This window comes from Passer domesticus, chromosome 14, assembly GCF_036417665.1.
Source record: "Passer domesticus isolate bPasDom1 chromosome 14, bPasDom1.hap1, whole genome shotgun sequence".
NCBI lineage: Eukaryota > Metazoa > Chordata > Aves > Passeriformes > Passeridae > Passer > Passer domesticus.
The window spans coordinates 4,230,969-4,256,138 of NC_087487.1; the positions used below are offsets into that span (position 1 = coordinate 4,230,969).

The 25,170-nt window shown below is 43.3% G+C and overlaps 1 protein-coding gene and 1 long non-coding RNA gene across 7 annotated transcripts in view; one reads left to right on the plus strand and one right to left on the minus strand.

Annotated features, from left to right (window-relative positions):
• Positions 1-25,170, minus strand: part of LOC135280954 (uncharacterized) — a 52,163-nt gene that overhangs the window by 2,085 nt on the left and 24,908 nt on the right. Inside the window, exon 8 of the long non-coding RNA XR_010347754.1 lies at positions 1,867-7,718. This is a non-coding gene — a long non-coding RNA (uncharacterized LOC135280954). The remainder of the gene's footprint in view (positions 1-1,866; positions 7,719-25,170) is intronic.
• LOC135280953 (C2 calcium-dependent domain-containing protein 4C-like) lies at positions 1,972-23,601 on the plus strand. 6 transcript variants are annotated; one of them, XM_064389412.1, is made up of 3 exons: positions 1,972-2,101; positions 13,550-13,654; positions 22,178-23,601. In XM_064389412.1, the coding sequence occupies exon 3, from the start codon at positions 22,234-22,236 to the stop codon at positions 23,530-23,532; it is 1,299 nt and encodes a 432-aa protein (XP_064245482.1). In that variant the 5' UTR covers positions 1,972-2,101; positions 13,550-13,654; positions 22,178-22,233; the 3' UTR covers positions 23,533-23,601. The 6 variants fall into 6 exon arrangements, with proteins under 6 accessions (XP_064245482.1, XP_064245481.1, XP_064245480.1 ...); XM_064389411.1 differs by having other exon boundaries at positions 13,558-13,654; XM_064389410.1 differs by lacking the exon at positions 13,550-13,654 and adding an exon at positions 16,578-16,715.

Below are 25,170 nucleotides of genomic sequence, written 5' to 3' on the forward strand. Positions count from 1 at the left end.
CATGGGTTCTTTTTGTTTTGTTCCCTTAGTTGCAATAAACAAGTGGGTTGTAATCTAGACTTTATATTACTGAAGTTGTAAGTTCTTTGTTTGAAATTGTTTCTTTGCTCTGTTTGACGTCTCTTTAGGTGTTCATAGAAAGATTACTAATTTATTTGGGATTTTTGTACTCTTCTCTGGATCATTATAACTTTATGCTTTTCAAAATCCATTGCCGCCCTCTCCAGTGTCTTTTTAGCTTTAATTTGTGAATCCAATTAGTTCTCTAGCTGATCTCTGCTATTCTGATACTGAGCTGATTAATTTCTAATGGGTATTTTAATTTTCTCTTTGAGCTCCTCTTTACTAGCTGAGTTTATTGACAGTGGAGCATGTCTTCAGATTATTCCCATCGTTCTGGGTTCTTTAGCCTCTTTCTCAGTACTCACAGGTATGCAGTGCTGAGTTCTGCTGGTTTGGTGTCTTCTTGATACCATGGTGCCTGGTATTGTTAGCAGTTCTTGGGCTTTGTGAAGAATAAATTATTTCTGCTCCCTTGAGGCTTATTGCTGTCCTGTGACTTCATCAGAGACATAACAATCTCCTCCCTGCCCTCTTTGGGCAACATCCCAAAACCTCCCTGAGCTGAGGGGCAGCAAAAACAGCTGGGCAGGGCACAGGGGAAGGAGGATGGCTCTGATTTTCTTCCCCATTGCTCACCCCCACTGGTAGCTGCCAGGTATCCACCAGCAGGTGTAAAATAGCACGTGCACATCTTGTGTCCAACACTCAGTGAAGGTTTTGTGTGTGTGACAGGGGAGTGAATTTGTGGGTGACAGTTTTGCTGCTTGCCTGGTGTAAATACTGTCTTCCTTTTTGGTGACATCCACTTTATTCAATACCACTGCACTATACAAAACCCACAGCTTTACTGTGCTACAACAACCCTGTTCTTAATTTACATGGGCTTCTTTATTCTTGTAATAGTTGGACTTATCTGTAAACTTGTCACTGGTCCTGCTGAAGATCCAGTTGTGTAAGGAAGTAGGTTGTTACTAAGAGGCATTACAGCTTTGCTTACTCTTCAGATTTGCACAGTAACTTTTAGAAATTATTTTTTTAGAAAAAAAATTTCTTTGGCTGTCAGTCCTTTAAAAAGATCTGAAATAACTGAAGGGCTTATGTCCCTCTCATCTTATGGCAGAGGATTACAGTATTCCAGGGAATGCACAGCAGTTTAACAGTCTTGCCATGATCTAACAATTTTTCCTAGTTCTTCTAATTCTAATTATGATGAAAGGACAGTGCATTTTCTGTTAAGGCAGGATCAACTGTCTTAGAAAATTAATTTTCTAGCTTTGTGGTTACAAAAATACAACATGGAAAAAATCATATTTCCCTTTTTATGGGGGTTATAGCTAAAAAAAAAAAAAAACCCAAACAAACAAGCTAAAAAAAACCCCAAACAAAAAAACCCAAAAACAAAACAAACAAAAAAACCCCCCAGCTATTCCTAAATGAGAGAACAGATGTACAGGGTTGACTCTATTGGTAAGGAACACTCAAGACCAAGACTGCAGAAAACAAAGAGAGTATTTTGGTACCTAAACTTCAAGGGAACAGCTACAAGAGAACGAAGGGTAGGATTTTAATTCAGATTGAGTTACGACAGAAAATGTCAGTCCTAGCAAAGGTAATGGGACACAGTTTTGATGGTGTGGGAGGTCAGGAGATCCAAGAACCAGAGTGGCATCCCTCACAGTTGTGTCTGACACAGCACCTGCAGTGGCAGGGTCGTAAGTTGATTCTGTAGTCAGTGTGTCTGGCTGCATTGAGCAGCCAGATTTTCTGATTATTTGTGTCACCAGAAAAATTCTGATTCCCTACCAGCAGTGTTTTCTGGAATGCTGTCCCTCAGAAGGGAGCCCAAGTTGCCTTTTAGTTATGCATCTCTGTGGCTTCTGATAAACTCATTAACACTTCTGTTTGCAGCTGAGCTACATTCTGGTCTGATGAACACGTCCAGGTTTTCAAGAGTGCTCTAAGAAGGATCAGAAAATGAACACGAGGACTGTTGTTCACAAACCCACATCCATCAAAGTGATAATTCTCAATATGAACAGTAAGTAATACAGAGTCTTTAATACAGGGATTCCTGAGTAGCAGTGTACATGCTTTGCCAGGTTTGTTTTCAAAAACACCTACTAAATTAGTATTGATTTTTTGGAGTCTGACACTCTCTTTTCTTGTCCATATCCAGAACATAAAGTTTGCTGTATGAATTTCACATGAAAAAACTTTATTGCAGTTCTAAAACCACAATTCAGCCTTCTAAATTGCTTAGCTATTACATGGTGTGATCCAAATTGGATGTGACTTGTATAGAATTATGCTGAACTTTTTGCTTTGTCTGAAATTCATATCATGCAGCCATAATGAGTATTTTTTCAATTGCCTGTATTTTCAGGATGCTGATAAAGCACTGGACCAATGCCAGGTATTTTAGGAAATGCATTGCTGTTTCCCTGGATCACCAGATGTTACAATACATTAACTCTGTTTCCGGAATAAAGAGTAATTTTTATGGTTTCTTTAACTAGGGTGATTCAGTGTTGGACAACAATCTTTACCTTTAAAATGAGAGATGTTGTTAGCACCTTACCTAATACTACATTTTATCTAAATAATTTGTTTGAAGACATGTAACTCTGTTTCCTTTTCCTTGTATGATCTCTTTCAATGCATGGTAAGAACTGTGCCCCATTTTTATCAATTTGTATATTCTTCAGAATTATTGGTTATTTATGATTTCTAGCAAAAAAGTCTTTAAAAAATGAAATGCAGACTTGGATGTATTTAAATGAATCCAGCATGTGCATTGAATCTGTGTGGTACCAGAGGACAGAGCTGTAGCTGACACAGGATTATTTCCTGCTGGAGTTCTGCCAAAGAAAAATTGGTGTCATTCTCACTATTCTTTATTGCAAGTCTCCTCTAATGTGTGTGTTTAATAAAACAAACATCTCGGCCCATAGGGTAAACTCCCTGTGTACCAGCACTGTAACTCTTCCAAATCAATTTTTATTTGCAAACTTTTCACTCAAGCAAAACCATCCTGAAGTATCTGCTTTGGGGCTGTGTGCTACTTTAGTGCTACTTTAGCACTGCTTGGGAGAGGGTCCATGGTGAGGCAGAGTCCCCAGGCAGATGCAAAGGAGAGCTGCTTTATTGCAAAAAACCAGGCCTTTTCAGGCAGTCAGCCCATTATCAGTTATGTAGCTTTAAAGCATAACAAACATAATTCAACCACCATACACCACAATGTGAACACATGGTGGTTTATATAACTTATTTTTCTACCCCTAATTCAGCTCAGTCTCTTTCCCAAAGTCCTTTTCTACTTAGCCAAAGTAACAGGCCTGAGCCATGGTTTTACAAGGCCTTCCTTTTGTGAAGTTTTACTTGTCAGTAACACGTGGGGTTTGAGGAGCTGAAGTATTAGATAAGCTTTGTTCCTTCCTCTGCTTCCCATTCAGTTGCTGTTCTCTTTATGGCCACACTGGGATTTCCATGGCATGGCCCCAGGCTTGTGCAGGCAGCCAGCACTGCTGTGTCTATTGATCTCCTCTGGAGAGCCAAGGAATGAAATCACAGGAAAATGGAGCTGTGTTTTGGGATGGTTACTTCTAAGATAAGGCATGTGGTAGGTCAGAGTACAGGAAGGCATTTGTCATCTGTGCTGTCAGGAAGCTGCTTACATTGATTCCTCAGTCTGTTTCTTCCTGGCTGTTTCTGGTGCTTTCCCTTGTCCTTGTACCTTGATGCTTAACAGCTGGAGTGGGTGCTGCACTCAGGGTAAGGTGAGCACTGAGCTGTGAGCAGGGGCAGGTGGGATCCTGGGTACTGCACAGGCTTGTGATCCTGGCCTTTTCCACAGCCAGAGGGAAGCCCTGCCAAGGGCTCTGCTATAGCACTTACTGGCCTTAGTTTAAACTAACTTTTCACACACCTGAGATTCTGGTTGGGTGTCTTTCTGGGTTTTTTTTTTTTTTGTTTTAGTGAACCAAATCCTCAAACCTGCTCAAACAGTAGTAGCAAAAATATTTTTTTCCTTTTTGTTGAGCAGTGTATGTACATAAAAGCGTAAGTTTCGTGTGGTAGAAATATGCCAGGGCTCTTGCTCAATGCTATTTTACTGTATTGATGACAAATAGTAAAATCTGAGGGGAAAAAATAAGGGGAAGGGCAAAATATAAGGAAACTTCTTCCTTGTAGCTGGTGGCAATGCTTTGAATAGCCTTGAGCTCTGAAGGGGATTGCAGTATGTGGGCAGAATTTTGCTCCATAAACAAAGTGGTTGCATAGAACTAGACAGCTGGTAACTTGGAGGATAAAAGGAGTTACCATAAAGGCAGTAGATTTTTGAGAATCTGTCTTTTACAATAAAGTCTTAGGTCAGTTTATCAGTGCTATCTAAATGGGTGAAAAATGCAACATTATAAAAACCTGATGAAGTAGATCGGCTTTTACAAGGTCTGTGTGGGAAGAGAGGAGCCACCTCTGCCATTAAGTAGGAGACTACAATTATACATAATTGATAATTCTGCATAATGTGTCTTAAGAGTAAGTGTGCATGTGGAGTCCTTGTCTGGCAGTGCTGAGCAAGCAACCTCTACCTGTGTGCATGTTCTTTGTGCACATCAGGATGGCCTCTATTTAACTGAAGTGATGTCTAGATCTTGCAGCATTCTTGTTTGCAGAGGCATTTTCTAGACATTTGTGCTAGTGCTGTTGTTTCTGCTTCATGCTCTAATCAGAGCACATCATTTTGTTCATGCATATGAAACCAGGTTTATAGGAATAACAGTCTCAACCAAGTAATTAATAATTTCTGATTATGATTGTCAGGTTCATATATAATTGTCTTTTTAGCCATGGGAATAGCAAATTAATTTTCCCTCAGTAAAATGAAAAATTTGTACTCTTTGTAAGAGAGCACAGACAGCAAATAATTAATAAAATATTCCATGTCATTTATATTTCTATAAAAATAGATCAGTACATCTTTTTTGTGTCCTATGAATTCTTATCTTAGGCTGTTTTGAAAGTAAGCTACCTTTTCTGTGACTTCATTGATAAATCTCTTGATTGTTGTGGTCTTTTGTTGATGTATTAGGTCAATAATGATTGAACAGCCTTTTAAAAATTACAACAGCAGTTACTAATGAGAACTCTACCACTTCAAGCATGCCTGAGATCTGGGAGGAGCACAAATCAGCCATGACTCTAGATTTTATGCCCTGCTGTGTGACACCTTTGGACTTTCTGGTTTTGGGACATGTTTTAGCACTCGGGGTTGGCCTCATTTATGTTCAGTTGTCCCATCTCCTGCTGGGTGGTGGGAAGTCAAGGGTGGCTGGCACTGCTCCTTCTCCCACGCTCTGCTTCAAGCACAGGTCCCCTCTATTTCTCTAGGAAGCCCCCCTGCCAGCCCTGAGCTGCCATCTACCCCCTCCTTGGGACATTATTCCCTGGAAGGGGCCGTGTCCATTGCTTTTGTGCTGCTTATAATGCAAATGAGCTGGGGTGCCCTGGAGCAGTTCATGTACCCAGCTATACCACTAGAACAGGGCTAAGCATTCCCCAACCTTTTCTTTTTCATTCTAGAGATCTCATAACAGAAGAGTCTTTAAATCTACTAATTGTAATCAGGGCTTGTGTATTTGGCAGTTTTCCCTTACTCCCTGACCAGCTTTACTGTTTCTGCCAAGCCACCCCTTCCTTCCCACAGCTGAATGCTTTGCAAGGCTGGGCCTGAGACAGCTTGTCCCAACTCTGGAAAATGGACCCATGGATTTCTTCCTACAGATATAATGAATTCTACAAAATTATTTGCTCTTTTTGGATTGTATTTATGACCTCAAGAGCAAAATTCACTGTTTAGTGCAGACCTGCATTCCTTCCAGAATGGGTTTGTCTTCATTGTGCTATATGCTCCTCCTCCTTATCTTGCAGAAAGGGGGAATGAGAGATCTGGAGCTTTTGTGTGGATAAATCCCTGATGTTTTACTTGCTGGAATGTATTGCATATGAGCATGCACTATTACACATTTTGTGGTCAATTGCTAAGAAAAAATGTATCCCAAAGCATGGGAGCAGTGCAAGTTGTCTTATATCACTCGAGCCTTGTGCTGATGAAGTCTGTTGAGGGATTTCTTAAGTGTAGTACATCTTTTTTAATTATGAAGCATGAACTGAGACTTCACTGGGGTGTGTATCCTGATGGGAACTTGGTGTCATTCTTAGGTTTTACATGCCATTCTGCACCCTGCATTGTGCATAGCTGGCTTTAGTGTTTGTATTTTGTTTCAAGTACACTTGCAACAATTTGATAATTTAAATAAAGCACAAAGCAAGTTCTTTGCCTTTTGACTGCAGTAGGTGTCTGTGGGCATGTGTGTGCATGTACATGCCTACCTCATTTACCAAAGAGAAGCAATTAGTAGTGACCTTGGTGACTTGGGCAGAGGTGTTTTAGTTTTTTTCTTTTAACATAATGCAGCAGATTTCAGTCAGAGTGAAACTCGAGGTGGGAACTGACATATACTGCTCATAATTTTGTTTCAACTTTGCAGGCAAGGTTATTTATAGATAAATAATTTCTAGCGAGGTGAAAGTGTAGGCAGAGGTAGAACTCAGAGCTGATTTGGGGATTTTTCTTTACTTTTGAATGAGGCTAATCTCTCAGTGCTTGGCAGGGTCAGATCCAGGCACAGGCAAAGGAGGCAGCAATGGGGATGGCAGAATGGGCTCTGGCGAAGCCCTGAAAACCAGCCTGGCAGCTGCTGCTGCCAGCAGAGGGGATGAGAATGTATGAAACAATAAAGTCTTGAAACAGCAGCTACTTCAGGAAAAATGGGTCATGTGAGCCTTTGCTGGATCCTGTTCACTTTTCTGTGGCAGAAAAGGCCAGATCTGTGTGTAGTGTGTGCACTTCATCCTCAGGGCAGCACAGGGTAGTTTGCTCATGCTGATAAGAAGCTTTGAGCCAGCTCTGGTGGTTGGCTTGTACTCGCTGTGTCTTCCAAATAGAATGCATTCAATCACTCATTAGCCACTTCACAAATCAAACAGATTCTGCTTTAAAAACAACTATCAGGAAACTATTGATGAGTAGTGGCAGACACCCATGGATATTTACAGACAGGCAAAAACTTAGATCCACATGAAATGAAATATGAAAAATGAGCGGAACAAGTGAGGAGAAACTCATCTGTTCCAGCAGAGCAGCAAGTTGTGGGCTCTTACATGGTGTGGAGACAGAAGTGGCAAGATGGAGAAATGCAGGAGAGTGCTCCAGGTGTCAGAGTTGTGGAGAATGCTCCTGGGCTTTTGTGGGCCTTTGTGAAGGGACCTAGAAGCAGCCTGTTCTGAATTGGTGGAGGAAGTGAGGGATAGAGAGTAAATCTGTGGGATAGAGAATCAGTGTATGAATAATCAGTCATTAATAAGTGTTACTTTTACTTTTCCACAATTCTGTCCAGAAGAAATTGTAATAATGTCTCCAACTGTTGCTGAGTCCAATGAGTAACTTTCTCCAGTGGCACGCTTCCAACCATTCTTGTCTTCTGAGCTTTCTGAGATGGAATATGCTTCCCTTGCCCAGAAGTGTCATCTCTTTTGTGGCCACTAAACTGGATTTCCATGTAGGAGTCTAGACTGTAGATTCTCCCAGATATCTAAATAAATATGACAGAGGCTTACTTAGACCATATTAGGTGAAGCCACCTCTTTTAGACAAATACTGATGGATTTAGCAGGAATGCTGCTGCACCAGGGGCAAAAATGAGTTTCCCCTCAGTATTGCTCTTTGAGGAATGATACTGAAGTGCCACAATGTACAGCATTCAGTATTTGGGGATAACTCATCCATGCAGTTAAATGCCAATTGATCTATATGTTACATTCAGCAAAGTAGGTGGTTTTTGAGTCATGTATTTTTCACAGAGCTTCAGTAACTCTTGGCACCTTTAGATCCCTTTAGTATTTGTCAGGATTTCTTTGCATTGCCTCGTCCTACCACTCTGACAAAGCTCTGTGTGTCAGATTGTTTTTCTAGGCCCTGATTCAGCAGCCAGCATCAGGATTGAATGGCTCAGCAATAGCAGCATATTCAGAGTTGTGACTGTGGCAAGAGTGAAAATGAAAAACTGGTTAGGTCTATAGTGGCATCCATTTTCTCAGAGGAAAAACAGTCCAATGGGCAAGGATCAGTTTTCTAAAGGAGCCCATCACCTAAAAAGGCCAGTAGAAACCTGCTGCAATTTTGAAATAGCTCCAGTCCTACCTGTCTGTGAAAAAGCTATTTTTTAGCTGATTGATGCTGCACCTCTTGAAGCTGATGGCACAAATCCTGCTGGAATCTGTGGGGCAGGATTAGGCATTCCCACAGCTTGCTGGTGAGCGCTGGCACTCTTGCTGTACTGACACAGTGAAGTGATGAGGCAGAGCCCTGTTTTGTGGCCAATAGGCACTTATGGTGCTGCTGAGTTAAGGCCATAAGATGAGGTAGTATCTGAACCCTGCCTGCCAGACATCAGTTCTCTCTCTGGGCAAGCATTTAGGGAATCTTAAAAATGGCTGGCATGGTGCTGAGGCAACAGCTACGTCCAGGATGAATTGTCCTGTTTTATCAGGTGTTTTTTAGAGAACTGGGGGCTGTAACCTTCATGACACAGAGAGCTGAGCTTTTTTCTTTCACTGCTCCTGAGGCTGCCAGGATAACCTTATAGTTAGGCAGTTGCAGTACTGCAGCAAGCAGAACTAGACACTACTACTAAGTGTAAGCATCCTGCCTCTTAGGAATGATTTTGGCATTCCTTCAACATAATGTAACAGTGCCAGTTACAGATAGCACAAATTAGAAACACATCTTGCACAGAAATGTTTTGTATCCCTTAAGTGTTTAATTAAATTGTATCCTAATACAAATTTACTGTAGCAGTTCTAGTTGAATTTTACGTGGTGTTACTTTATGTTCATAGAATTGGAATGGTTTGAATATTTCTTAACCACCTAGGGAGGAAGAAGTATCTGTCCTGCAGCAACAGAGCAGGCTCTGTAGCTGTGCCAGCCTTTGCCCTCAGAAGCTGGCATGCAAGCTTTGCAGACATCTCAAGCTTTCCTTAGCAAACAGGACTGGAACTTGTTGTGTATCATGCATATCTGGGGGTAGGAAGGAAGTAGAAAGGGGAAAAAAGACTTTTTTTCTAAGTCTCTTGTTTGACAAGAGACTTAAGTAATGAGTCAGGTAAAATATGAGAGATTTTTTCTGCTTCTTGCCTCCTTAAACAGAACTTTTCTCATTGTTGACTGCAGCCCAGGAGTAACAGACGAGAAAAGGGTTTATAACTGCACTTCATGTACAGATTTAGCAACCTGGAAACCATTTTGTAAATGTTATGATACTCTTATCTTCCACAGTCTTGCTCAGTTAATGCAGTTTTGTGCACTTCTGTTCCTCAGACATAGGGAGGAGGGGAAGGCTGTGCAGTGCTGCAGCTACAAAGTGGAGTCATCTGTGCCACATTGGTAACAAGAGGTGTGTGTGCCCCAAAAACACAGCAGAAGGGACAGCTCTTCCTTTTCCTAGGAGAGTAAAAGGGATGTCCCTCACACCCTGGGAGATGGAAATGTTTGGCTGCATCTCTTGAATATGCTTGCAATGGTTGTATCTCCCTCCTGTGAGGCAGATAGTGGCCTTGTTTAGAACTGGCCAAGGAAACCCCAGAAGACAGAGGTTGGTACTTGCTTTACCACTTTGAAGGTAACTGCAGAAGCAAGCTGATGGGGCTTTCAGTCTCTTAAGTAATAGAGCCTGTTAGCTATAAGTAGGAGCAGCCTTTTTGTGTTAAGATTTACAATATGGAATCATCTCACACTTGATGTTCACCCTTGTTTTCCTCTCTTTTTATGCTTTGCACTTTGGTAAGGCAGATTTCATTTGCTCAGCTGAAAGGTCTCCAAAGCTGGGCTTGCAATCTGTTGTGAGCTAATAAGAGCAGCCAAGGTCTTGCATTACCATAATGCTTTTGTGTTGAGGCACTGGGGTACAGGGACAATGATTAGCAGGTACTGAGGTAATGCCACCCTCAGACAGGGGGGCATTTGCACAGGTCTTAAGTGAGTGTTTCAAGGGGTGTCAGAAAATTAACAATGACATGCAATAAGGGGTCAATCCAGGATGCAGCCTGCTCACTGTTGCTTCCCTGCTTGTAAGATAGGCAGTGTGTCCTCAATGCAGCCATCTTCAACGCTTATTGCTTCATTCCCCATCCTACTCACCCAGGATCTATCAGGCCTCCACTGGGACTCACTTTTCGCTTATCTGAGAAAGCCATAAGTCAGATTTCTGCCTAAACCCAGATGGGGAAAAAATGCTTCTTCCAGTGAAAAAGGGGAAAGAAATGAGGGTGAAATGGAAATGCTATAGTGACTAAGTGCTTGAACAAAATGAAGGTACTTCTGTGTACATGAAGGGCTAATGTTAGTGGGGAAATTTAATTTCAAGATAGCATCCAGTTGTATTGCACCAGAATTAAAGGAAACTGAGGTGGTGAACATATTTTTTTTTAGTCAAGATCAATAAAATAATTTTTACTTTCACCCCAAAGTTTAATTTCAGCTCAGGTCTGTGATGTTCCATGTTAGTAACTGGCTTTCTTGAATTTAGGGAAAAGACTAACCCTGTAATACTTGTCATTTTAGGGGTAAAGAAAAGGCTTTGACAGGGCTGGTCCCTTCGTCCCTCCGGTTACCAGAGCCCCATCCATGCCGACATACAGGTGATCCTTTAAGTCTCAAAGGCTGTGCTGCTCAGATAGCAAGGAGGGCAAGGCCTAGGAACTGAAGATTTGGTGGCTTTCTGCCCACCCTCATCAGTGGCTGGAATTGGCAGTAGCTTGTGAGGGATATTTTGGTGTCTTCTCATTCAGTACCAATTCACATTACAATACTCAGATGGAGGAGCTTGGGTGAGCTGTGTCCTGACTAAAAGGTGGGGAAGGGGTTGGAGAGAGCTGGCTGGTTGACCAGATGTAGCTGGGGAAATGTGTGCCTGAAATCACTGCATGTTTTGCTGTGTATTTTAGTGAGAACTGAACAGCCAAGGGGATGAATTCAGGAAGGTGTGGAATTGCCTGTGTACACAGACTTGAGTGCAGAACTGTAAAAGCACCTGAGCTGTAAATGCAAGTCCCTTAATTCAGATGCTATTTAAAATCTCATTTCAAGAGACCCTGCTGAGTGTTTATTCCCATCACTGAATGCGTAAGTACATTTTTCAACTCTGTCACTGCACGCTTAGGTCTGCTGTGCTTTCCCTTCCTGAAAACAACTGTAAGCACTTTTCATTGAGCTGCTTTGCTCAGGTCTTATTGAAGGACAGCAGAAATCCCAATCAGCTTAGAGCCCACCGGGTGTGCAAACCTCCCCCCTGTGCCAGCCAGCTTGTCCCACTGCAAGGGTGAGCTCCAGTATTTTAGTACAGGTGCAGTCCAGCCCATCACAAGATGTTTCCCAGTTGTGTGAGACTGGTGGTGTGCAAGAGCATTGAGTGCTGGGAAAACAGCTATAAACTGGTTACAGTTGGAAACAGCAAATATATTAGACAAGGAATGGGGGCAGAAAAGGGAGAGCATAGCATTAGATTTTCTATGCATTTTTGACTTTGTAAGGAGTCAGTTTCAACTTTATAGTTTTGCAGGGAAATTTGTGCTGCTTCAGAAAACTTGGCCACAGGGTAACAGGGTCTACCAATCTCACAACTGAAAATCCCTTTTTGGCTCTTGGACAGATTTTGCAGATGTTTCTTGTGTGCTTAGACACTGCTTCTGCTAAGCAATTCACTGGGGGAATAGTATCCTCCTGCCCAATACTGACATGCACCCTTCCAAAGAGGGGAGCTATGCTAATCACGAGTTCTGGGGTTTTCCATGTAGAATGTTTGAGGGAAAATAATCCCAAACAAAATCTACAAGGTAAGGTGCATTTTGTTTATACTCACTGTTTGGAGTCATGTTAACAGTGAACAGCTCTCAAGTTTTTGTGGAGACTCTAATACTGGGACACAAAGTATGTTGTGTTACTAGAGCCCTGCTCCACACCTCAAGCAAAGCTGTGTACTGGGGAGTGTTTCCCCAAGAGGAAGGAGCCATTATTTCAGGGAGCATGGCTAGTTCTGTACTTCTGCAGTAGCAGGTTTACTTCCCCTGTGGTAACTCAGAACTGAGTTTTTCACCTCATGAAGTAGTAGAAAGCTGGGATTTTTATCTGCGTTTCTACAGCTGACTTGTCAAAAGCTGTTATAATTAAGCTCACACATATCAGTGCTTTTGAGAGAGTTATGCCCTGTTATTGATAAAGTCAAGGATTGACTTAGAGTCAGTGAGTTGAAAAATCATGTAGTGTATCTCTATTTCCCTCACTTTTAAATGAGGTATTCAAGACAGAGCAATGAGATCTTTACCATCTCACCTTTTGGCAGATTTGTGATGCATTGATTGCTTTGGTTTCTTACTCTTATTTTCTGCTTTATAAAATTTCCAGTTCATTTGTTTACTTTGTGAATATTGTTAAAATTAGGAGGTTCAATAAAACACCTAGGGACAAACAGATGTGGTCATGGGCCTGAATAATTTTGGGAACTCTAAGTAAACTCATTACATGTTTACTATTTCACTGACAAAACTTATATAAAACATTGACTGGCTATGATCTTAAATTTTCTTTTGAGTTTGTTACATGCCCCGATATCCTGCAGGAAGTGAAAGCATCTGAAAAAAAAAATCTCTTCTCTTTTACTCTGATTTTGCAAAAAATGGAAACCAACAGCTGTTTCAGAGCCAAAAGTAAATAAAAAGCATGTAGCAGGTGGTACCATGCATGTACATCTAATTGCAATCTAACAATCTGCAAGCCAGCTACCAAATAGTGAAGAGTGAGATCATAATTTGGGCAGAGAAGGGGAGTAAAGACAATGGAAAAGCAAGAGAAACAGTTTTTTTGGCTCAGGAAATTGGTATCTTTGTATCTTTATAGAGGAGAGGAATGAGTGTAACTAAGAGCAGTGAGTTTTGATATCCTTTTGTTTTAGAAATGTTGTCCTCTTGACTCATCACTGTCTAGAAACACTGGCTATAGATGCCAGAAATAGTGGGGGAATGATGGCATGTCTGGTTCATGGCTCAGTACAAGCAAACCTGATGGATCTGTCAGGTGAGATGCAGCTCATGGCTCTGAGGATCACAGAGCAGTTGTGGGTCTGCTCCTGGGCCTCCTCTCCCACACTGTGTGTGTGTGCTCACACCTGTGCTGTGGGGATCAGATTGGGAACAGCCCTTCTCATTTCCTCATAAAGGAGCTTTCTTAAAGCACTGGGGTTTAAAGCACTCAAGTGCTCCAGTGAATGTCCAGGATGGATAGAAGGACTAATGTGGGTAACTGGAGTTACAATTTGTGGGCTGGATCAGAGGAAGTGTGCTGTGTATTTGACAGGTGATTCTCTTCTCAGTTGTGCAGTGAAAGTCTGGAGTCAGCAGAATTACACAGAGGTGAAGCAAGCATGACTGAGAGGAGGAAGCCTATTCCCAGCTGTTTTCTCTCCAGAGATCTGATGGTGATTTATTTTAGTGCTGTTTTCCACTGATTCCCCCCACAAGGCATAATTTGTTTGCATTTTCTGTGATCAGATCAATCTTCCCTCTTATTTTCAGCTATTCCCTGATAGTAATCCTCAGTTAGTTCTTTCTTTTAATGCTATCTTATTGTACAGATAAACCATAAAGCATTTCTTTGCCTGGAGGTTATGTGCTACTAACTTAAACTGATTTAGGAAATGCTTTTCCAGAATTTCACTGGGCAGTACACTGAAGGCATTTTGAAAAAATATTTAAAATTAAAGCATTCAGTACAATAGCACAAGGCCAAGAGTGCTTTTCTCCCCTTGTCTGGCACTCCTTTCAGTGGGTGAAATGTACTCCTGCATGCTACCAATAAGATCATATCCCTCTGAAACCATCCTTGAAGGGCTTCTATCAAGGTAAGTGTCATAGCAGCTCCCTGTTGCCAGGGCAATACTTCAAAAATGAGAAGAGAAATCTACAAACCTGTAACTTATTTGCAAGTTTCCTTCAGAAAACTTCATCAAGCTCAGGGTCACTGAGGTTCCTCACAACTTCTAAGGGGCTTTGGCTTAGATCTAAGCTCAAGCAGAAGAGATCTGAATTATGTTCTTAGAGGAGGGCAAATTGTTGACAGGTGAAGTTAGGCTGCTCTTGATGACTTTTAGTTTATGTGATAGAGCTGATCTTTGAAGATCAGCTGGTTAAGTATTTGGGGGGCTGAATGAATCACAGTCTTCTTTGCTTTAGGGAAGTTGCTGAGCAGTAAATTGCCAAGTATAATATTTGAATTAGTTAAGATCAGTTCTTCCCAGTTTCCACTGATCACACATTGATCACAGTAAATAGCAATTAAGAGCAATCAGCACAGAGTGAGGGTGCTGCTGCCATGGAGCTCAATATTAGGAATAATCAAAACCAGAGTACTGGGCTTATTAGTGCCTGGGCCATTTGCTGGCCTGCAGTTTGCTGAAGAGCTCTGCTTAATTAAAAGCAGCAGGGACAAGTTGATGGCTTTGTAATCTTGGCCCTACAGTCTGAGAGTGCTGGTGTGGCAGACACTGCTGTGGCACAGGGTAGAAGAGCAATCTCAGCCTGGAGGGCAGAGATGAGATTTTCTCTGTGAAACAGCAGCTTTCAGGTGTGTTTTGCCCTAGAGACACATGAGAGGAGCTGGTCCTGCCCTCAGCTGATCATCTGCATAATGAATTAATGCCAGGGCAGAAAAAGACTGCTGCCAAGGAAGTTTCTAATTTATGAATGTGGGAGGAAAATACAGAACCTGCTGGATCACCTGTCTGGTTTCACACTCAGCTCTGAGGATGGTGCTGCCCATCCTGAAGGAAGAGCTGGAAGTACAGCCTGGAAAAGGTGTCCTCCCCTCATGCCCCTCCTTTCTTCTCAGTGACCTGCCTATGCAGCCTCTTGCAAGACTGGTGCTAGAAGCATTTTCCAGAACTTTCATTGTATTTGTTGTTTTAATTGAGACAAAATAATGGTGAAAGATATTTGTAAGTGCCAGGAAACAGGAAAGCATCTTCTACTTTACACACTTGGGCAGCAAAAAACCCCACAAGTGTCCTAACAGCTGAAGTATTGGGTTCTGTTTTGGGTGTGTGAAGCCTCCAGTGAAACACTACAAGTAAATTGCAGGCAGTTTTAAGCATTTGGGCTGGAGGAGGTTCCCATGACACAAGTGCCATGTGTTCCACGTTGCCTGCTCCAGCAGGAGCCTGCTGGCCCTGGGGGATGAGAGAGGGAGGCTGAGACAGGATTTAAACTTCAGGCTTGCTTCAGGGAATGAAAGGATGGGGAAGCCAAACAATAAAGGGTTTAATTTTGTCCTCCCCACTTAAGCAAAGCTGCTCACCATGAAACAATTTTTGCCAAGTGCCAGAGAATCTGTTGTAACCACGTGAGCCTATTTCTGCTTTTCCAATGGGAATGTGTGTGACAGCAATAAATGCAAATTATTTTTCTTTGTACAGTAATATCTGGCCATATGTTTAAACTCTGTGTTTAGTAGCAGTAGTTAAACAGTTTTTCTCATGCCTAGTGATGCCTGATTTGGAAGTAATTTTGTCAAGGAAAATCCTTGCATTTCTGCCCCTCTTCTTGCTTGCTGCTGTGAGCCAATGTTGTTCTCCTAGCACTTTTAACCTAATTTCCTACACATCTCTGGTTGTAAACCATTAATAGCAGATGTTTAACATGGGAATTCTGGGGTGTGATCCACAACATGCACCAGAGCTGCTGCTTTATCCCAGGATATAATTATAGTATCCTGTAACTTTTCTTCTAATTTTCCTTTAATTGAAATTTCAGACAATCCATTTCCTCATGGTAACAAAACTGTCACTGTCTGTTTTCACCCTTTGTGCTCCCAAAGGCCAAGACCAGCACCTCCACAAAATCCTGAGCCTTTTCCCAAAGCTGCCTGAAGTGCTCTTTACATTGATTCCTGGAATCAGATTTCTCTTACCAGTATCAAGTTAATTAATGGATTTCCCCCCCCAATAGTATAAAGAATTGTTGTTCTCCAAATATTTTTTGGGCATTAGGAGCTCTGAGATAAGAGAGGTAATCATAAATCATGTGTGTGAAGCTTTGCAGGGTCAGGGCCATAGCAGGCCTGTTTTGTAAATGGAAGTACAAGTAGAACACTATCTCATTTCTGAAAATACTCCTACAGAAACACAACCGAGGGGACAGAAAGCCACAGTCTAGAAATGTGGAAATTTTAGAAAAAAACCTGTTTTTTTTTTGGTAAACAGAAATGCTGAGGACAGCCTGAGGGTAAAGAGTCTAGCTTTGAGCTTTGCTTTGAAGGTTGAACTTCAGTGTACTAAAAGCAATATCTGTTTCTTAATGAGATGCTGCTGGTTAGTGAGATTACTCTGAAATGTATTCCACTTCAAGGTATGACTCTCATGGCTACATGTCCTACCCATCAAGCTATTGTGGCCAATTTCACCAGTGTGCTGTGCCACCTTCAGGTAGAAGAAATGTTCAACTAAATTTGACTCTTCAGAGGAAAAAATTACTCTTCAGTTGTTGGTGAGTTTTCCTTTTTACTAATAATGACTAGGTCAGGCTGCCTGGAGTAGCAGCAGACTTCCCCAACCCAGTTCTTGATCTGCCTCCCACTGGGAATGGGCTGGGGCCAAGGGAGGAACAACAGAGTCCCCACACACAGCTCCATCCCAGTATGAGTGCATGGCCTGCAGGCAGCTGCACTTGTTGTTAGGGCAGAGCTCAGAAATCTCCTCCTGCAGTGACAGCTCAGCCTTTGTAGCCCATGGCATGGAAAAGGATGGGAAGTGATGTTTGCCAACACACCTGTTTTTGAAGTGTTGAACACTCCCAGTCAAGACCCAGCATGTCCTGATGAGGTGAATTATCCTTTTTGAAATGTCCTTGGCTTGCTGCCTTGCTCCTTCTCATGAGCCCTTGTGTAGCAGCAGGCTGCTGCTCCAGCACAGGCACATCATCTGGTGCCTTTATCTCCTTTATCACCTACATAATATAGGTGCAGGGCACACTGCAGCCAGCCAGGAATCCTGAGAGCATGGATTTCAGCAGTGTTACAGAGAGATCCTTCCTCTGTTTTTAAGGTTGCTCTGGATCTGTGCTCTTTGGAAAATGACTCCTGTGGGTGTGACTGGACAGGGAGGAAGGTTATTAAGAAGTTCTTGTTTAATAAAACCTGCTAGTAAGTGTTTTGCAGTGCACAGATGAACCCTGCCATACTTTTGGAAATCATTATCACCTTTTACAAGTTTCTGCATGATTACAGGAGTATTAGGGGCACAGTTGGTGAGAAAACTCTCAATATTATTTGTGCAAGTCATGGGGCACACCATGTGGTGTCCAACTTGACAGCTTTAGCATTTTATCTTGAAGAAAGATGGCAATCAGGGAAATCCTAGGAGTTACTGTTCCAAAGAATAACTACTGACATTGTAATACCCTGGTTAAGGTGCTAGTAGTAGATAATTATCCGTTTGCTGACTCATATAGTCTTCCTTTGAGGCATGAAATGATGTCTAAAATGATTAAAAAAATGACACATAGCTCCATAGCTTTTCTTTAATTTGACTTTTTGAAATGGAGGTAAAAAATGCCTTCTTTGCATGGACAAACATAGATTTAGTTTCCTAATACACAGTCCTGGCACTGTTTTCTCCTTCATTTTCTCTTTTACTTTGATATGTGTGATCCATACTGATTTTAAGATTTGTGGAGACTTTTTTATTTTGTTTCTTTTTACGAAGGCTCATTTTTATTTGAAAACAAAATTTATTTGCAGCTTATTCAGCAACAAAGTTTTCTTCCTGACTGGACATCCTTCAGCTCTATTGGCAATATTTATTCCCTGGAGGAACATGAGACACCCTGATGCTTCACATTGATGGCCAGGGGCACCAGCAGCCTCCTTTTGAGTACCTGAGCCCTTTTCCATTTTGAAGTTTAAGATTAATCACTGCAAATCACTGAAAGGCACTGCACTGAAAGGCAGCAGTTTCCCAAGCCTTGGCTGAGAGTCACACGTGCCTTCAAAGTTGGAGCTGTGTAACACAACTCAGAAATCCCTGCTCCTTTTTTTTCCCCAGAAGCAAGTAGTCTTTCTGCCTATTTTTTTTTTAATAATCCCACTTTCTTTTATCTTCTTCCCTCAAACTAGTTCCAGTCTTCTTTAGCATCCTTTCCATCAGCATACCTAAACTGCCCAGGCTGTCTAGTGAGCCTCTGTTCCTGGGAAATCTGCTCCACTTTGCTGTTGAATTTTTATCCTGGTTATCTATCTGTAAAAATTTGCCTTTTTGGAAAACTGGCTGAGTGGGATTAGGAACAGCATACCTTTCCTGGATTTTTGCATGGCAATTCTCAGCTTCTCACAACAGGGCTATGTAATATGCTATCAAGAATGAATTCTTCAGTTCATACTTTTAGATTTTTACAGTTCACACTGCTGTGACACAAGGTACTTGAGATACTTGGCATAAAATCCCCAAGTGCCTGAAGGGCCCTGCAGCTCCTGAGTTCTTGCTGCCAGCACTTGGGCATTTTTCATTTAAAGGAGCATGGACATGTCTTGTAAAGCTATGCATAAACTTGTCTTCACTGATGAGACGAAAGATAAGCGACTCTGTGATACAAAAAGAAGAAAGGTCAAGTTGTCAGATTAGTTTTGCTGAACTTCTGTTACTACTTTGTATTACTATGAAAGAAATGCAGAATGATTTGGCCATTGGTTTAGGCCAGAAATGGTGAACAGTCTGCTAATAGATATCTTTGACATTAGTTGAAGTGACAGGAAGGAATTAATGCACTATGCAATGTGCTATATTCATGATAGCAATCTCTAAAACAAAAATGTTTCTAAGTGCTTAATTGATTGGAGTCTTCTTTCAAGAAGCTACAGCTGAGTTGCTGCTGCACTCTTTAGGAAAATAAAGCTGAACTGGATTCTCTATTCTCTTAAAAGTTTGTGGAAATTTGGAATATTTTAGGTAATAAAGTGCACAGCCATTGCTGTTGCTTTGACAGTGGTGAGCTGTTCTGTGCTGTCTCATCCAGGGCTGGCATTCACATCTCCCCTTTCACAGCAGAGACAGAAATTTTGGCTTTTCTCTTTCCAGTCATTTTTCCCCTCTGCTGGTGCACGTTCTCTGCACATTCTCCAAGGGCTGTCAGCTCCTGCAGTTCTCCTACCTCTCTGTCCCCTGTAAACCGCTGAGAGGGTTCTCCTCGCAGTTCCAGGCCCTTGCAGCAGCCAGCTTGAACCCTGTTTTGTTCTGTCTTACCCCGGCTCCCGCAGGGGTGGGGCCGGCCGGGGCCGCCCGCTCCCGCAGCCCGAGGTGGGCGAGGCACGGACAGACCTTTCCCGAGCGGGGCCACCGTGCCCAGGGAAGTCCGAACGGCAGGAGAGAAATCACATCAGTATCACACGAAGGAGAACTCCCGACTGTCTCCCCTGTTGGTAGGAAATTCCATTTCTTTACAGCCCCAGCCCAGATCCCAGGGTTTCACCTGTTGTTGGTACAGGGGTTGTAATAAAGACTTTCCACGAATTATATCCGGTTTAAAAGTGGATTATTGTAGGCACATTTTTTATAACAACAGGAAGTCCTGTTGGCAGCATATTTTAATTATGCTCTGGAGCTAATCAAGGGAAGGATCTGTTCTGAACACAGGAAGCTATATATACACATTTGAGTGCCTATTTCCACGGGGCAGATACAAGTGCTTAAGTGTTGCTGAACTCCCAGCACATGAGCAATCTATTAAATGTCTATAAAGTTCATAGGAAGGGGAGGATCCACCACCCCAGGTAAGGCACCTGCTTCCTCTCTGCAGTCACTGGAGGGAGACAGGCAACTGTGATCATGAGACTCTGATCACCCCTGGGGAAGTCCAACCCCTTTTCCCTGACGGTAGAGAAGAGTGAAGAGACTCAGGAGAAATCACATACCTATAACAGGGTAGCTATTTGATTTCATCCCTGCCTGATGCCAGCTGTGAACCTAGTGCACCAGAGGCTGGTTGCCTTGATTGCTGTATATGAACACCTTCTGTGATCTGTTACTGAAGGCAATAAGGTTTCCACTAAAAAGTGCCATTTCCTTAATTTTTCTCCATGATTAGAGTTATTTTTTCCTTTGTATTAAAGGCAGAGATGCATAACACATAGAACAAGCCCACTTACTCTTTGGAAACTACATGGTGTGTAATGCATGATGCATGGTATGGTATTGCCTGGTCTGAATGGATAACAGCTATAAGGTGCACATACTGCTTCCTAAAAGAGAGCATCCCAGCGTCTCCAGGAACTCCTCTTAGTACTCTGCTGTAAAATCTCATAGGCTGGAGAAAGCACTAACCCTCTCCAGAAGCCTCTAAATTAGATTGGAGATTATTTGAAGCACACCTACATAATCTAAGTAAACTGCACAAGCTCCTACAACTGAAACGTCACTGGGATGTTTGGGGTGTCCTGAACCTTTGTAAAAAGCATGACAGAAAGAATTTTCTCAGATTTTAATCACCAGGAGATTTTATGCTAATGAAGCCTAACTGGTATAAAAAATAGGAGAGAAGCCGGGCTCACACCCAGGACACGTGTGTACCCAGCTAAATCTTTCAGCAGGTTCAAAATGTTCCCTGCCCCTGTTGCCCACGGGATTTATTTTCTCTGAGCACATCTCGTCTATTTCAAGCACTCTGTAAACACGCTCTTCAGCTCTTCAGCGGAAGAGGGGAAGAAGAATATTTTTTGTCTACTATCCCTGTGTTACAGGCTTCAGATGAGTATTTAGCCAACCAGTTTGGCAGGCCTTCCTGGCTTTGCATTAAAGATTGTTACTCGTAGCTTGCAGAATAATTACAGAGTTGCAGAAGTCCGTTCAGGCTCTGCTGCCTTGGTGAGGAAGTTCATGGATCCCACCAGGCTTTGGGCAGGGTCTGTAAAGCGTCCCGCGGGTGTTTGATATGCTGCTTTTCAAGGTGACTTGCCAAAGCATTTCGTGCCTTGTCTTTCTCCTCGCTGCACCTGCATTCGCGTTTCTGCTGCTGCTCAGCATCAGTAATAAGAGCGCTGTGTCAGGGTTCCGTGTTCTTTGTGAGTAACGAGGGGGTGGACACACATTCAGATGTAGAAGGCAGCAAAGTTCTCAAATGAGCTTGAAAACTGCAATCCCCACTTCCTACTGCTCTACCGCTGGAAAGCTGCCAGGATCTCCAGAAGAAAAGAATCCCCAAGACAATGTTGCTTTTGTCCTGGGTTTGTTAGTTATCTCGAAACACCTCAGGACACCTCTAAGTAGATATTAATCAAAAAGAACCTGGATGCAGGGGAAGGGCAAGGGGCTGGGGCCGGGCGCGGGCAGCCCCGTCCCCCCGCGCCCGCAGGCGAGTGCCAAGCGCCGGGAACATCCGCTGCTCTGCGGGGGCGAGAGAAGACGGTCAAAAAGCTCTTTCCCGTGAGAGGCCCCTTTGGCAAGTCCCTCCCCGTTGCTCCGGGCACGGCCCCGGTGCCCAGCAGAGTGCCTGCAGGGCAGCTGCGGCGCCGCTCTCCCTCCCCTACCCTCCGCATGAGGACGGGAGGTGCGGGCGGCAGCCCCCGCCCCTTCCCGCGGCGCGCCGGGGAGGCGCCCGGCGCGGCTACTAAAGGGGCCGGGGCGGGCTGCTCGAGCTGCTGACACCGAGCCCGGGCTGCTGCAAACAACAGGGCTTGCGCTTGTCAAGGTGCGTCCTCTGCGAAGGGAAAAGCACGGTAGGGATTATGCGGCAGGGACGTTTTCCTCTGGTAGTGACTCGATGCTGTTTTTTCTGTTTAGTGGTTTAGTTCTGTTCTTGTACTGTTTGATTTTGCTAAAGGTAGTGAGTGTGCTGAGCAGGGGCTCTTTTGATCATGGGCTTGTGTTAGTCCTGCCTTGAATGACACCCTTGTGCCTTGCTTGGCTGTAGTGTGTCCAAAAAGGATGTTCATGTACCTTTTCCTCTCTGTGTGTCTGCAGGTGGATTTCTCCTTCAAACTTTTCCCCTTTTGAGGACCTCCTGCCCAGCTACAGTGATGTGGTTGTTGGAAAAGATCAGACCATCACATGAAAATGGAAACCTCCCCAGCTCTTCCTTCCTGGGACTGCCACAAAGCCAAAATCTGCCAGAAAAGGCCCAGCTGAGGGCTGCTGCTTTTCCAAATGTGATCACTCCTGACAGAATCCCTGAATTCTGCATTCCCCCCAGGCTGATCGGCTCTGGCTCCATTAAGGGCAGTGGCTTCCACCAGGATCACAGCTCAGTGGATGCAGCCCTTACTTCTGATTATAGCCCCAGCTCTTGCCCACATCTCATTCAGGTGGAAAGTGTTGAAGAGGAGATCTCAGCCCTGGAGGAAGAAAGCACCAATGCAGACCCACAGTCCCAAGCAGCGCTGTCCCTGCCCCACTTTCCCAGAGCCTCCACTTCCTATGGCTTCTGCACTTTGCTGGAGAGTCCCCACACCAGGAGGAAGGAGTCCATCTTCCATGGTGATCCACGTGGGGCTCTGCCCAGCCTGAAGCTGTCTCGATCCAGGGCTAACACCTTCAGTGGCAAAGGTAGCATGTCTAATCCCATTGCTATCAGCTTTGCTTCTATGAGACTGCCACCCAAGCATCTCACTCTGCATAGGCAAGGCGCCTGTGACAGCGACACTGCCTCTTCCAGTGATTCCTCTCCTTTCAGTTCTCCACTTCTCAACAGGTCACCTCCCAGACCCTGCTCCCTGATCAAAGCACAAAGTCAGGAGGGATTGCTCTGCAGAGCACTGAAAGACAAAAGCAAACACAGTATGCCCAGGAACAATTCTCTCTCTACAGAGGACAGCAGCTCCACTGATAACAGCCCCAGTGCCATCAGGAGGTCCTCTGAGGGGCTGCTTGGCATACGGGGCTTTAGCACCTCCTGTTCTCCCCTGTTTCCAGTGGACCTGAGCTGCAGTCGGGAGAGGCTGGTGGGAGAGAGTACTGTGGTAATGGACAAGGGAGGCATGTTGAGGCTGTCAGCTGAGTACTGCTCAGAGAACGAGAGGCTGCGGATCCGCCTGATCAGTGCTGAGGGTTTATATGATGACTCTGTAGAGCCCAAAACCATAAACTGCTGTATCTCCTTCTCTCTGGTGCCAGGGAAAACACAGAAGCAGAGAAGCACAGTTATAAAGAGAAGTAGAAATCCCATCTTCAATGAGGACTTCTTTTTTGATGGCATTGCAGAAGAAGAGCTGTACAGCCTCTCTGTCAGGATGAAAGCAACAAATAAAGGGTGCAGTATGAAACGGGATTATACCTTAGGAGAACGGGAATTGTCTTTAATGAGTATGTTGGCAGTGTAGTGCTTCAAATATTCAAACAAATTGTCTTCTGAAAGTTTTCTACTAAATAAACTTTTAGGTTGACTTTTATGTTGTTGGGTTGTTTTTTTAAAGAATACTTAAAAGCACTACCTTGCTTGGTGTTACTGTCATGCTCTTGTGCCATGTTTTGCTGTTTAACACTTCAAACTGAGATATTGACAGGAGAGGGGAGAAGATCTAGTTTGCCTTTATGATAAAGGATTAGACTGTTACCAAGTCAAGGCTGTTATTTTTTATGGCTTTCAGGCCATAAACTTCAGGTGGAAGTGTTTTTCCGTCTACCTGGTCCCTAAGTGGGTAACAGTCTGTGCACACACTATTGCAGCTCCTTAGTACAACATCAGTTCAATGGACCATTTTGACAGCACTCATATCTGCACAAATGAATGTTTTAATGAGCCCGGTGTTCGGAGGGAGAATGAGGTCTTTTACAACAGGTGGAGTTGGATTCTCAAAGCCGGTGTAAGTTTGTGTTGAGGATAACAAGATCAGCTTCTGAGCAGCAGCTAAAAGCCACTGGAGGCAGGGCTCTCTTTACACACACCTACAGTATCACACTTGAAAAGCCTGGGTGAGGTTGCAGCACGGTCAGCATCTCTTTTACCTTCCCTTTCCATGGTCGGTTTCACAGCCCACAGAATCAAGTTGCCAGGTAATTGCGTTTTGATCAGGAATGTTCCTGAGAGCCACAGCCCTCAGCAATTCAGCTATTGAATCCTTTGTGAAGCAGATAAGATATCAGTGCAGCAAGGACAAAGGACAGTTTGGGACCTCGGCATTGAATTCCCGCTTCAGCTAATGACTTCATGCATACCTTGCTCAAGTCATTGTCATACAATTAGTGTAATCAATCTGTCCTGTCACCAAGTGGTGAGTGGCTGAAGCACTTGCTTCAGTGCCAGGGGAAACGGGAAACACAAAAGTGCAGAACTCCAGCATGCTTGAGACCATCTTCCCTCTTTTTAAATTTTTTTTTTTTTAATGAGGCTTACTTGGGCCAGGGTAAAATGGATAAATTAGTGGGAGGAGGCAAAAGTGTCTTGAAAGTCCAGGTGTGTTGCTGCCTCCCTTGAATAAATTGCAGGCTTCATTACATGAAGGCAGATAAGCCTTAATGGAGCATCAATCCATGCAAGCAAGGGGCAGAGAAAACAAAGGTTTACTTTTGTGTTCCCTTTGAGGCTGTAGAAATAGGGCCTTCCTAGTGTCCAAATACACATCTTAAATGCTATTTCAAAGAGATTTTAGCAGGATCTCCCTCTGGCCTATTCTGGCAAAAGTCTGGTCTGCAAATCATGGGACTGCTCACAGGGAGACTGTGGTATTCCTTGGACAATGAATAACTTGATTCTGTTTCAGAAGGATAGCAGAAAATTCCTTCTGATAGTGGAAAAAGCCCAAAGGATGTTAACTGTGACCACAAGTGTTCAGAAATGCCTGCTGCTAATCCTTGATCCAACTCACGTGAGATGCTTCTAAAAACAGAATCCTCGTACAAAGGACAACTCACACAGGTGAATGGCTGGGTGTATTCCCAGAAGCCAACTGAAATAAAATGGAATAATAATCCCTTTGTGCTAAGAGAAGGAATTAAATGTACTGACACACTGCTCAGAT

What these genes read in the sequence shown, in the direction of transcription:
- LOC135280953 (XM_064389407.1), top strand. Translation starts at nt 2,038, where the DNA reads ATGAACACGAGGACTGTTGTTCACAAACCCACATCCATCAAAGTGATA. An exon ending in GATAATTCTCAATATGAACA is followed by an intron (nt 2,102 to 22,177) that starts GTAAGTAATACA and finishes GTGTGTCTGCAG; the next exon opens with GTGGATTTCTCCTTCAAACT.